At 35.0% G+C, this 12,926-nt stretch overlaps 1 protein-coding gene and 1 long non-coding RNA gene across 2 annotated transcripts in view; both read right to left on the bottom strand.

Moving 5' to 3' along the window:
- The window catches only part of LOC306857461, a 3,149-nt gene extending 2,099 nt beyond the window's left edge, over positions 1 to 1,050 (bottom strand). Inside the window, exon 1 of the long non-coding RNA XR_013783107.1 lies at positions 1 to 1,050. This exon is cut by the window's left edge and continues 380 nt beyond it. This is a non-coding gene — a long non-coding RNA (uncharacterized lncRNA).
- A 4,457-nt stretch (positions 1,051 to 5,507) lies between these two features.
- Positions 5,508 to 11,517, bottom strand: LOC306857460 (ras-related protein Rab-37-like). Its single transcript, XM_079397417.1, has 9 exons — positions 11,449 to 11,517; positions 9,674 to 9,784; positions 8,942 to 8,983; positions 8,788 to 8,854; positions 8,642 to 8,694; positions 8,005 to 8,070; positions 7,866 to 7,922; positions 7,160 to 7,236; positions 5,508 to 7,068 (listed from the first exon to the last, which is right to left on the bottom strand). Exons 1-9 carry the CDS (start codon positions 11,500 to 11,502, stop codon positions 6,963 to 6,965), a joined length of 633 nt encoding a protein of 210 aa, XP_079253543.1. The 5' UTR covers positions 11,503 to 11,517; the 3' UTR covers positions 5,508 to 6,962.
- Positions 11,518 to 12,926: the final 1,409 nt, after the last annotated feature.

Raw genomic sequence — 12,926 nt, 5'->3', positions numbered from 1 at the left:
TCGCAGGAGGACAGATCACTCTGTTGTCTCGTTCAAGTAGAGCTTTTTGTAGAGTGTGAGGGATTTGGAAAGAGGGGAGCGTTTCACTTCTGCTTTCTAAATGAGCCGAGAGCATTCAGCCAAGACACGATCATTTCAAAAGGGAGGAGAGGCACATCGTTGCACACTCAAACAGAGAGCATTCAGAGAAGTGATCCGTCTGTCTGTCTGTGTGTGTGTGTGTGTGTGTCATTGCATAAAGTGCATTGTCAGTGCAGATATATGAGCGCTTAATGACACAATACAGAAAGCAGAACAAACAATTGGATGTATTTTAATCATCTGATAAATTTACTTTCTGCACTGATGCAACATGTGGGCAATTCAAAGAAATAAACCCGGAGTTCTCCATTCAAGAACAGCTTCATTCATGTCAATGGCAGCTGCTGGGCTGGAGCAGGAGCCGCCCCAGACAGCGAGCAGTGTTGGCTCAGATCCGGCCCACATCTGGCCCGCATGGATTTCACACGGGCCAGATGTGGGCCGGCTCTGGGCCAACACTGTGTTGCTGTCTGGGGCTGGAAACGCATTTTTGAGCCAATCACCTGAGGCGTAAATATCATGTGACCGCTTGCTCTACACTGTTTTAAAAGTTGTAAATAAAACTGATTTATTAGAGATTATTGGAGTAAAGAAAATACCATTTCATTTTTCAAGTTTAATTCGACGTTACTTGCAGTTTCTTTGTAATTATTTGTGGACATTTCTAAAAATATTTGAGTGAAAAATAGTTTTAATGTAAATCACTGTAAAAAAAAGATGGTAGCCTATAGAAACAATTCAATCAGAAATTGCTAGCAAATTTCACAAATAATATTTTGGCCTTTCTTTACAATTTCGTCTTTAATTCTATGTGTTACTTGCTATTTGTGATACAAATTTACACCATTTGACTTTTACACAAATTATTTTTCAGTAACAGCAAATTTCAGAAAATGAGGGTCCAGCTCATGAAATAGTATTTTACTATTTTACTTTATTTTTATATAAAATAGTTTGTCTTGCCTAAAGTCTTACAAAAATAAACAAATTTAAAAAAATGAAATTCCGACCTCTCCTCCTCGTCTTGGCCAGATTAAAACCTGCCTCATCCAAATATATGAATTTGTGATGGTCGTCATCAGCATCCAGCTCCATCACCCTCTAATAATACATTTTGGAAAGAGATTTAGAGATTACTGTACAATGTAGAATTTTCGGTTCTCATTGCGGAAAGTTCTGATTATTGAGGCCACGGTTGACCTTCTGAGGTTTGGTTGTGTAGCCGCCTCAGTCATTGTCATGCCATGATTTATGACATGGTCTACAACTATTGCCCGAATTTCATTGGACACTCTATGCTGTTGCTGCCGCTGTCTTGGTCCGTGGCCTTGTCCTCTACCACGTTCCCCCGCACCTCTCAAACGAGGCCCACGACCACCTCTCATTCCTTTGACCAACAGGTCTTCCTCGTCTTCCTCCCACCACTGCTTGCTTATTAGGCTACATCCATATAGTCTAATTGGTTCATGCTCCACGCTAATTGGTGACAATGAATCTCGTTACAGTATCTTGAAACTTTCATGATTTAAACATGGAAGATTGTCTGTTTCCATACAACTATGCATTAAGAGTATTGCAACAGTTACTTATCTTTTTGAGCAGTTGTATCAATTGATAGTTAGATCATTGTAAGGAAATGAATAGACACTCGTTTGAAATGTAATGTGTGAATTGCCTTTTGAAATAGTAGTACTTTGATGTTAAGTTGTGTCATATTGAACAGGGGATTTCTGTTGAATGAACAAATGATCTAAGTTTTATGTGTATTGTATCCAAGCAACTGAGAAAAAGGTTTTTTGAAAAATGTGCATTTTGATCATTGGTTGTGAGTTTTGTGTCTAGAGTTGTGAAAAATGACATCAAGGTTCTGAAAATAGTAGCAAAGTGATTGTAAAAAAACTGTAATTATCATGTTAATTACTGCGCCTTTACCCCCAACAGCAGGGGCGCTTTTTACCCCAAATACCACACTTTTACATATTCTTAACGTTATTTAAAAACTGTTGCTTTAATTATGTTAAACAAAACTGAAAATCATAAAGAAGACCTCTGTCTCAAAATACATGCATTAATTTTAGCGATTCTCATTTGCCACTTAAATCTAGAACATTTTAAAAACATCAAATATTAGACCAAGTAAACACAGGATCATCTTTGCGCTGCTGCGCGAGACTGAGTCAAAGATCAGACAAATATACACCTGCATCTTGAAAAGCGAGTGTTTTGGAAAGTGCTACGCCACGTTTTTATGCCATCTATAGTGCTGTAGATGAAAATAATATCAAAGGCACCTTTAGCCCTGTTATACCCTAAACATGTTCATCTATAATCTTTCTATGACAGAAATATCTGCAGGTGCTTATTTACATCCATGCATTCATTTCTATTTCATTTGATTTTTTTGTTTTGTTTGTTTGTTTGTTTTTTTGGTTGTGTTCAGTTCATGCATTGTCTGGGATTCAAACCCTTGCTGTTTCTAGCATGCATACTGTGTGTGTGCGCACTAGATGTGTGTTGTGATCCAGTTCAGAGTCAGACTCCAGGGAAGCATCTCAAGGTCGTCGCCAGATCTCCGCGGGTGAGCTCAAATTAGGGCACTAGGAGGTTTTTCTAACACGATAAGCTATTCTTTCACATGTATGCAGAGTTTCAAAGGTGAACTATTGATCGTGATGAGTAAACCAAGCCAACTTCATCACACCCACTAATCTAATCAGAGGATTGACAAAGAACACAGTTAACTCCAAAATAAACGCAGTGCAAACACAGCTTTCATACTTCAGCCGCTGATAGAGACACACAAGCGCCTGGAGACTCTTTAGTCTTTACATCAGCTCCGAATGAATCGATTCGAACATATTACAGCCTAGGCACCTTATCGGCCTCATGAATATTAATTAGGAGATTCGCGTTCTTATGAATATTAATGACATGAGCTGAAATATGTATAAATACCCTGAACCACAAAACTTGTCATAAGTGTCAATATTTTGAAATTGAGATGTATACACCATCTGAGAGCTGAATAAATAATATTTCCATTGATGTATGGTTTGTTATGAGAGGACAATATTTGTCTGAGATACAACTATTTGAAAATCTGGAATCTGAGGGAGCAAAAAAATCTAAATATTGAGAAAATCTCCTTTAAAGTTGTTCAAATGAAGTTCTTAGCAATGCATATTACTAATCAGAAATGAAGTTTTGATATATTTACGGTAGGAAATTGACAAAATATCTTCTTGGAACATGATCTTAATATCCTAATGATTTTTGTCATAAAAGAGAAATGTATAATTTTGATCCATACAATGTATTGTTGTCTATTGCTACAGATATACCTGTGTTACTCATGACTGCTTCTGTGCTGCAGGGACACATATCAACAGTCATAGAGCGACTGGTCAGTTGGTCACATGGAGACGGTGAGAGAGTTTAATGTTCAGACACAGGAAGCAGTAAAAGTCAGACAGGAAGTCAGACTGGAGAGAAGGACACATGGTGACCGTGACGGTCTGTGAGCACAACTCATGCACGTGTGTGTTTTTATTGGTTTTAAATCAACAAGTGCATACAGAACATACAATGTAGACCACAAAAAAATCCAGGAGGTAAACTCCATGTGTTCGTACATAGCCAAACATAACACAAGGCCAAACAAACAAGTAAATAAAAAAATAAAATAAAACACTTACATAATATACCCATCCTTTTAAAGAATGAATGAATGAATACATACTTACATTCATGCATATAATTATACATAAAACAAACAAAAGTAAATAGAGATGAAGAAATCAGATATAAAAATCATGTTGGTCTATATAAAATACCTGTTACACCTCTTAAAGTAGCCTATAAATATAAATAAATAACCACACAAACAAAAATAAAAAGACATGAAAAATGGTACCAAAAATCACTTTCCTAAAATACCCAACCTCTTAATAAATAAATAGAGATGAAGAAAATAGTTACAAATAAATCACTTAAAACACCCATCCTCTTAAAGTATAAATAAGTCAAATAAATAAATTATATATATATATAATACAAAAACACCAAAATTATAGCATTCAGCCTGAGATTCCTGCTACATAAAGATGATGAAATATTAATGTAGATCCTAAAATCTCTTTGACAGTGAGAAAAACAATACATTTATTACATTAATCTGGAAATCTTTTTATTTGAAATCTATGATAAACTGACAAATTTACCATAAAAATACCATAGAAGCAGCTTTATGAACGTGAGGCCACAGTGGTCTTCTTTGCAATATGTTGTGAATATCATTGTTGATTTATAATATAATTATTATCGTATAAATCAGAGTATCAGTAAACAACAACAAAAACCATATGTGTAATATTACCGTATTTTCTGAATGACCTTAGAGTAGCATGTCAACATCATGGTATGTAAATATGGACATGACCATTCAATTAAACCATCTGACGTGCCAGTTCTCTCTCTGTGTGTGTGTGTCTGAGTGTGTGTGTGTGTGTGTGAGTGTGTGTGTGTGTGTGTGTGTGTGTGTCTGAGTGTGTGTGTGTGTGTGTGTGTGTGTGAGATCATTGACCTCAGAGCCGAGAGTCAGCAGAAACACACAATACAGCTCGGCCTGCTGCTGTTCCTGCTCTTCACACACATATCCGTTACAGATGTGAGGCATCGTGACCCGCCGCCGTGAGGAAACACTATTGTTCACACAAGAGTCTGATGAACAGCATCAGATGAGCGGGAAATCACAGCAGCAGAAGCCCAGAACAATGTCTCTGCACTTACTGAGACGTTCATGACCAACACTCTATTGTTCTGACAGCTCGATTGTTTCTGTGGACGCACAACCTTTAAACTGCATTTACCAGGAATTAAATCATAGATCTGATAAACAGTTAGAGAGCTATACCTAGATGTTCTCTTACTGAAGTTCATACAGATACTAATGGGATTGTAGTGAAGGAGCGCTGATGGCTTTGGCGACACCGAATGATGAAAGCAACTTCCAAAATCAAGAGATTCTCTTTAGGTTCCACCAATAACTTTATATTTCTTTAGTTCTTTAGAAAATGTAAATAACCCAGAAATCAATGTCCAAAGATACATGATATACAGTGGCTAAATCTATTAAAATAACCAAAGACCACTAAAAAATTTTTTTTGTTTTTATGTGAATTTTGTTGGTTTTAATATTGCATTAACAGTGACAAAATCTAAAATAATTTGTCTGGGGTTTATTTTTAAAATTAAAAAAATTATATTAAAAAAATATATATATATATATCATCTCAAAATCCTGCAATTTTAACAGGAGTTTGTAGTTTTTATAGCCATTGTACAACACTAAAATTTGAAAATAGTTCTTGATAAGAAGGTATCACTTTGATGGTGTGAATAAAACTAAACAAATAAACATTTTTTATCACAAAACACACGTCCATGAAGAACAGACACTTCAAGACTTACACAACTGATCTTTTATAAAGCATCTTACAGTCAAAACACAGGAAAAGACCTGAGGACATCTGACATGAAACTGTGCAAATTGGTCTGATTTCAGCAAAACAGATGCAATACAAAATAGTTATTTGATAATAAAATCAGATATAAACACAGGCTGGGACACATCGTCACAAACAGGCATAAATACATACTCTCTCAAAATGCATTTCCTTAGTAATATCAATTAATAATATCAATTGAATGCAAATGTAATTCTGATTAATTCATTGTACAGCTAAACAGATAAATGCATATTTTCTTCATAGAGATTTGCAATATTTTTGAGCGTCTGTTGGTGCATAATATTCCCAGATCCTGAGATTCAAACGCAGCATAAGAAAACCCAGGATGTGAATGAGACAATCCTGCTGTCAGAGAAACACTCACTAACAATATGCATATTAAGCACTTTAGTCACATAAGACATTTGTTGTGTATAGTAACGTGTAACCAGCGGGTAAGGTTCAGCTGGTTAATTTCAGTAACTGGTAGATGTCAAAACAACACCATTCTGCGGCTAAAAAGCTTTTTTCTCCATTTACAGTTATTTTATAGTAGCTGTGTGTTCTGGAATCAATTGCAGGCAGCATATAAAATCACAAATAATTCATTATACTATAGTAGATCTTTTACCAGTACATGTTTTACTCTTAAATGGCCTACTTTTTGAATATTGTGTACATGCTTCTCATTAAGAAATGTGTCCCTGCAGCACAAAAGCAGTCATGAGTAACACAGGTATATTTGTAGCAATAGCCAACAATACATTGTATGGATCAAAATTATACATTTCTCTTTTATGACAAAAATCATTAGGATATTAAGATCATGTTCCATGAAGATATTTAGTAAATTTCTTACCATAAATATATCAAAACTTCATTTTTGATTAGTAATATGCATTGCTAAGAACTTCATTTGAACAACTTTAAAGGAGATTTTCTCAATATTTAGATTTTTTTGCTCCCTCAGATTCCAGATTTTCAAATAGTTGTATCTCAGACAAATATTGTCCTATCATAACAAACCATACATCAATGGAAAGATTATTTATTCAAATTGTCCCTTATCACTGGTCCAGGGTCACGAATACTACTTTTGACAGACTGTACAATAGGAAAGGAAGCATTGTTCGGAGTTACTGCAGCTGGTTTTACATCTGGTTCTTTAAAACATGTTATCTACTGGTTTTCATCTTAAAAATAAATCAAGCTGCAATGTAGTGCTTCAGTGTGATTGTGATGTTTTTCTGACAAACACTGAACAGGCGCAGGACAGCACCATCTGCTGATAGTGGCAGGAATGACTGCTGCTCTCTTCCTCTCTTCACTGTCCGCTTCTTCTCTTTGTCTCGTTTGTTTCTGGTTTTCTAGTTTCTAGCTGAAGCCGCAGCAGCTGGATGGCTCCGTCTCCGGCTGCATCACGTCATGAAGGTGAAATCTGGGCTCGACGGGCAGCTGGACCGAGCATCTCACCAGCTCCCTGTGCAGGACAGAGCATTACATCAGAAACTCAAACATCTTTTTCTTAAAATTTTAGATTCAGTTCTGCAAGCATGCTGGAAGAAACTCACTTTGCCACCGTCATAAAGGCCTCGTCGACGTTGAGTCCGGTTTTGGCACTGGTCTCGAGGAAAATGACTCCATATTCCTGCAAAAACCAAGTTCGAAGGGGTTCATGTGAATAAAGCTCTAACTATTTGGGTTCCCAAACCAATATTTGACCAATAAATGTGCATTTTTTAAAATTAGGTATTACTTGTCTTATAATTTGTGAACTGGTTCTGAAAGAATAATTAAAGCTTATACATACACATACAGTAATAATTCAATATATACACACAGTCGGTCAAAAGTTTGAAATATTTGTGATTTTGTGCTGTCTGTTCTGTTCAAAGCTGCATTTATTTGATCGAGAAACACAGTAAAAATTGTGAAATATTATTAGAATTTCAAACAGCTGTTTTCTATGTGAATGTGTGTTAAAATATAATTTATTTCTGTGATCAGATCTGTATTTTCAGCATCATTACTCCAGTCTTCAGTGTCATATGATCTTCAAAATCTCGAAAATATTGTGCAGCACAACTGTTTTCAACATTGATAATAATCAGAACTGTTCCTTGAGCAGTAAATCAGTATATTAGAATGATTTCTGAAGATCATACTACTACTTTCCATGCCAGGAAGCTCCCTGTTTTTTTCCATGACTGCAGCAACTAAACATACATGATCAGATCTGAAACACAGGAACAGAATAGATGAGCGATTGAGACTCACTCTGGCGAGTTTCTCTCCATCCTCTCGTCTGATCACTCTGGCGCTGGTCATGTCTGACTGTAGATATGACACATACAGTTACAGTTATAGCACAGTTATGACTTATATAACACCAGATCCAAGCTCAAAGTCTTCTTACCTTGTTGCCAAGCAACATGATGACCACATCATCCTGAGCATATTCATGGATCTCAGTAAGCCACGCCTACAACAAACATCCAGCCAATCAGAAGCCTCTAACATCCTCTGTCCAATAATGTTAAATATTTATTATGATAGATGTTAGATAAACAACATTCTAGCTGGCATCCACTCAAATAAAATAAAATAGTTTCAGTAACATTTTACTTGGTTAACTTGATGGACTAAAATAACTAAAACTAAAACTGAAATGAATTAAAATAAGTTATTAATAATGATTAAAACTATATATAGCTACTTATAAACATTAGTGCTGTCAAACGATGTGATTAATCGCAATTAATCGTTTGACAGCACTAATAAAAATAAAATTCATAAAAATTATATTTTATGAAATATAAAATAAAAACAAATTTCAAATATTAGCGAAAACTATAATATCTTAATGATAATAAAATAATGACACCGCTTGAAATTATGAAAACAGTTCTTTCAACAAACGCTCAGTGAAAAGACGTGTTTAACATCTTAATCAACCTCAGGACAAACTAGATATTGTTATATTTTTTTATATGTGTTCATGTGCATAAAATGAGTTGAAATGAAGTGTGCTGTCTGATAATCAGCGTTCGTACCCTTGTGTTGTCGAAGGAGGATTTGCTGGTGATATCATAGAGCAGAAGAAGAGCTGTGAGATCAACAATAAAGCGATCATCGATTAGAATAAAACACCGTGTCCCACACAACACTGACAGACAGTGAAGGGTTAATCATTTCTCACCCTGAGCATCTCTGTAATACGCATGTGTGACGCTCCGAAACCTCTCCTGTCCCGCCGTATCCCAGATCTGAGACAGGAGATCATTCACATTCATCTGGTATAATGATCTGCATCAGCTGATTCATGAACGCTTCACAATATCAGATTCACTCACCTGTAATCTCACCTTCAGCTCATCCACGGTGAGCACTTTATTCTGACAACAGAGAAGCAGTGAATGTGGCTCATACAGCAGATGCATCAGCTGAGCTGAAAAATCTCTTAATGCGTTTCTCTTTACACTGATATATAAGATACTCGACCGGTCAAAAGTTTTTGAACAGTAAGATTTCTCATCAAGCCTGCATTTATATGATAGCACGTACAGCAAAAACAGTACAATTCTGAAATATTTTTACTATTTAAAATAACTGTTTTCTATTTGAATATATTTTAAAATCTAATTTCTTTCTGTGATTTCAAAGCATCATTATTCCAGTCACACGATCCTTCAGAAATCATTCTCTTATTGTGATTTTCTGCTCAAAAAACATTTATTATTATTATTATTATTATTATTATGTTTAAAACAGCTGAGTAGATTTTTTTCAGGAATAGAAAGTTCAGAAGAACAGCATTTATCTGAAATAGACATCTTTTGTAACATTATAAAATGTCTTTATCAATTTAAAGCATCCTTGCTAAATAAAAGTATTAATTTCTATCATTTATTTTTATACTGACTCTAAGCTTTTGAATGGTATAGTGTGTATAATGTTACAAAAGCTTTTTATTTCAGATAAATGCTGATTTTTTAAAGAGACTTGTTTAAGAAACATAAAAAATCTTACTGTTCAAAAGCTTTTGACTGGTAGAGTAGATGTTATCGATTAACAGGCTGAATTACCGTGAATCCGATTCCCACCGTTGCAGAAAACGATCCAGGGATAAACTTCCCTTGGTCAAACTGAACCAGTAGAGACGTCTTTCCCACTCCGCTGTCTCCCACCAGGATGGTCTACAAGACGAGAGAAAGAGAGAGAAGATGACTCGGATCTGAATTATAAGAACATGTAGAATATATGAACAGAAATCACTGTTTTATCATCAGTACATCTCTATGTGAAGTCACAGCTAAGTGCTGGTGCTGATGGAGGTGTGTTGTTGCCATAACAACCGCTCACCCCCCCCCCCAACAGGAAGTAATTAGGCGGAAGAAACACAGATGCTGTGGATTTCATCTCTCATCAGGAACACGGGTGGATTCAGTTTTCATTCAGATATTTTAGCTGTACTATGAGTGTAAGGAAACAATCGATTCTTGGGATTTGAAATAAAGGATGAATGAAACACAAGAGTCCACCGTGACTCTGTTTCTTTATTTAGAGAGAAGACCTGCGTCAGTTTTATTCAGTTATGTAACGGCCACTTGAATACAGAGAATAACAAACCCATCCAGAGACCCAAGGCTAAAACACACTCAAATTAAACAGCCTCTAGTCTAATGTGTGTGTGTGTGTGTGTGTGTATTGTACAACCACTTCAGTGCTAAACACTCTATCTGAGAGCAACCTGACACTAATGAGAAAGAGAAATGCTGATCATCATCACATAACAACCTATAATCACCATCACATCATAACACACTATAATAGCTCCCATCAGATATCATAACACACCATAATAAAATCATTGCATCATGTCCCTGCAGCACAAAAGCAGTCATCAGTAACACAGGTATATTTGTAGCAATAGACAACAATACATTGTATGGATCAAAATTATACATTTCTCTTTTATGACAAAAATCATTAGGATATTCAGATCGTGTTTTATGAAGATATTTTGTTAATTTCCTACTGTAAATATATTAAAACTTCATTTTTGATTAGTAATATGCATTGCTAAGAACTTCATTTGAACAACTTTAAAGGAGATTTTCTCAATATTTAGATTTTTTTGCTCCCTCAGATTCCAGATTTTCAAATAGTTGTATCTCAGACAAATATTGTCCTATCCTAACAAACCATACATCAATGGAAAGATCATTTATTCAGCTTCAGATGATGCATACATCTCATTTTCGAAAAATTGACAATTATGACTGTTTTTGTGGTCCAGGGTTATATATAATCACCATCATTTCATACAATAATATACTGTATTATAATCATCACATAAAACAATATAATCAGATCGTAACACACTGTAATCACCATCAACACACACAATGACATGCTAAAATCACCATGATGACATACAATATAATCACATCACATCATAACACACTGTAACACACTATAATCATTAGACATCATAACACACCATAATCACCATCACCGAGTAACCTATAATCACCATCATCGCATGCTATAATAACACACTGTAATCACCATGATCAGATATCATAACACTGTAACCACCATCCGATACGACAACATTATATTATCTGACTCATTCAAGAGGGTCTTGGGAAATACTGTATCCATAATGTGTTGCATTAGGTCTACTCTGAAATTAATAATGCATGAACAAACACCAAGACGAATGAATCTCAGCATCAAATACATGAAAGAAAATACCACAAAAGCAAAGCACCTGAATGAATATCACATGATCAACCCATATGCGCATCAAACAGATGACAGAAATATCAGCATGTATTGGTTGATCAATGATTACCTTGTGTGTTAAATCCTGATTATAAGCGAGGCCCGCTGCGCTGATCTGATCCATCACTGAGCCAGAGACACCTGCGTCACTTACACGAGAAAACACCGACAGCACGGTTTAAAGCAATGCACAGACAAATACAGTATCTGCCAGCGTTATTATAAATCATATGACCGTTTGTACAAATATTCACGCTCTTTTGGCATTGCATAAAAACATTGTGAAAAAAGACAAAAATAGATCTCCTTCATATAAACACAAAGTGCACCAGAAATTATGAGTATTTATTATTATTATTATTATTATTATTACTACAAACAGTGACAAAACAAACACAATCACGAAATTATATAAAAACGTAAACAAATGAACAGATGAGTTTTAATAGTGACCACTAGATGGCAATACAGACTAAAAGACAACACCTGATTATAGAAAATCAGTATTCAAGTAATCATTCATCAAAATTGTATCATTTACTAATTTACTAACTCTGTCCTTCCAAATCCGTGTGAAAGAAAGAAAGAAAGAAAAGATGCAGAAAACACCAGTCACTCTTTCCATATAATGAAGATGAAAGGACATGCATGGTAACATGTGCAGAGATACCATCGAGCATCTTATAAATACATCCTATAAGAATATTTAGTGACACTTTACAGTACAGGTGCACAAATATGCATTAATTCAGTCTTAAGTAATGCACAGATAATCACATAAAACTCATCAAGAACTAAACCATTTATTAATGATTACTACATCAGCAACTAATGAACATTCTATGATTCATAGATTAAGAAATAAATTAATTGTTATTAGTTAAATGTGTCATAATGTATTAGTTCCCTAATAACATATTAGATTAACTAATGATGATCATATGTTAATTACCACAGTGGTCAAAGCTATGTACTTCTGCTTTAATTAATCACTAGCTAATGATTTGCAAAGATATCATTATATTATGACTTTACTTGTTGAGGCACATAACTATTAACAAATTAAGTAATATATCATTGTGATTATGTATTTTGAATTAGTTAGCTAGTCATGTGCCTCAACAAGTAAATTATATTTTGCAAATCGTTAGCTAACGATTAATTAAAGCAGACAACTGCATGGCTTCGACCCATTAATGCATGAATTTACACATTAGTTAATATAATATGTTATTAGGGAATTAATACATTGAGACATTCCACTAATAACAATATAGAATGTTCATTTGTTGCTGATGCAGTAATTATTAATAAATGCTTTAGTTCTTCATGCGTTATACATTAACTCATGAGTATCTGTGCATTAGTTAAGCATGAATTAATGCATATTAGTGCCACTGAATATTTCAGAACCATGTTTTACATGCATTTGACCAGCTCTTTTGGCAGTGCATTTCTACTTCACTATAGCTAGATTTGATGACTGCATGTTCTAGGACAGAAGCTGCAGTGTTTCAGAGGCCAGTAGGACACAATGTTCCACATCAG

The sequence above is a fragment of the Barbus barbus genome (assembly GCF_936440315.1).
Source record: "Barbus barbus genome assembly, chromosome: 38".
Lineage (NCBI taxonomy): Eukaryota > Metazoa > Chordata > Actinopteri > Cypriniformes > Cyprinidae > Barbus > Barbus barbus.
This window is presented reverse-complemented; position numbering and strand designations above follow the sequence as displayed.

Excerpts from the sequence above, each read along its gene's own strand:
- LOC306857460 (XM_079397417.1), bottom strand. The coding sequence starts at position 11,502 with ATGGATCAGATCAGCGCAGCGGGCCTCGCTTATAATCAGGATTTAACA. Across the intron at positions 8,695-8,787 it reads GTATTACAGAGATGCTCAGG|CTCTTCTTCTGCTCTATGAT; the intron begins GTGAGAAATGAT and ends TTGATCTCACAG. Across the intron at positions 8,071-8,641 it reads CCTCCTTCGACAACACAAGG|GCGTGGCTTACTGAGATCCA; the intron begins GTACGAACGCTG and ends TGTTTGTTGTAG.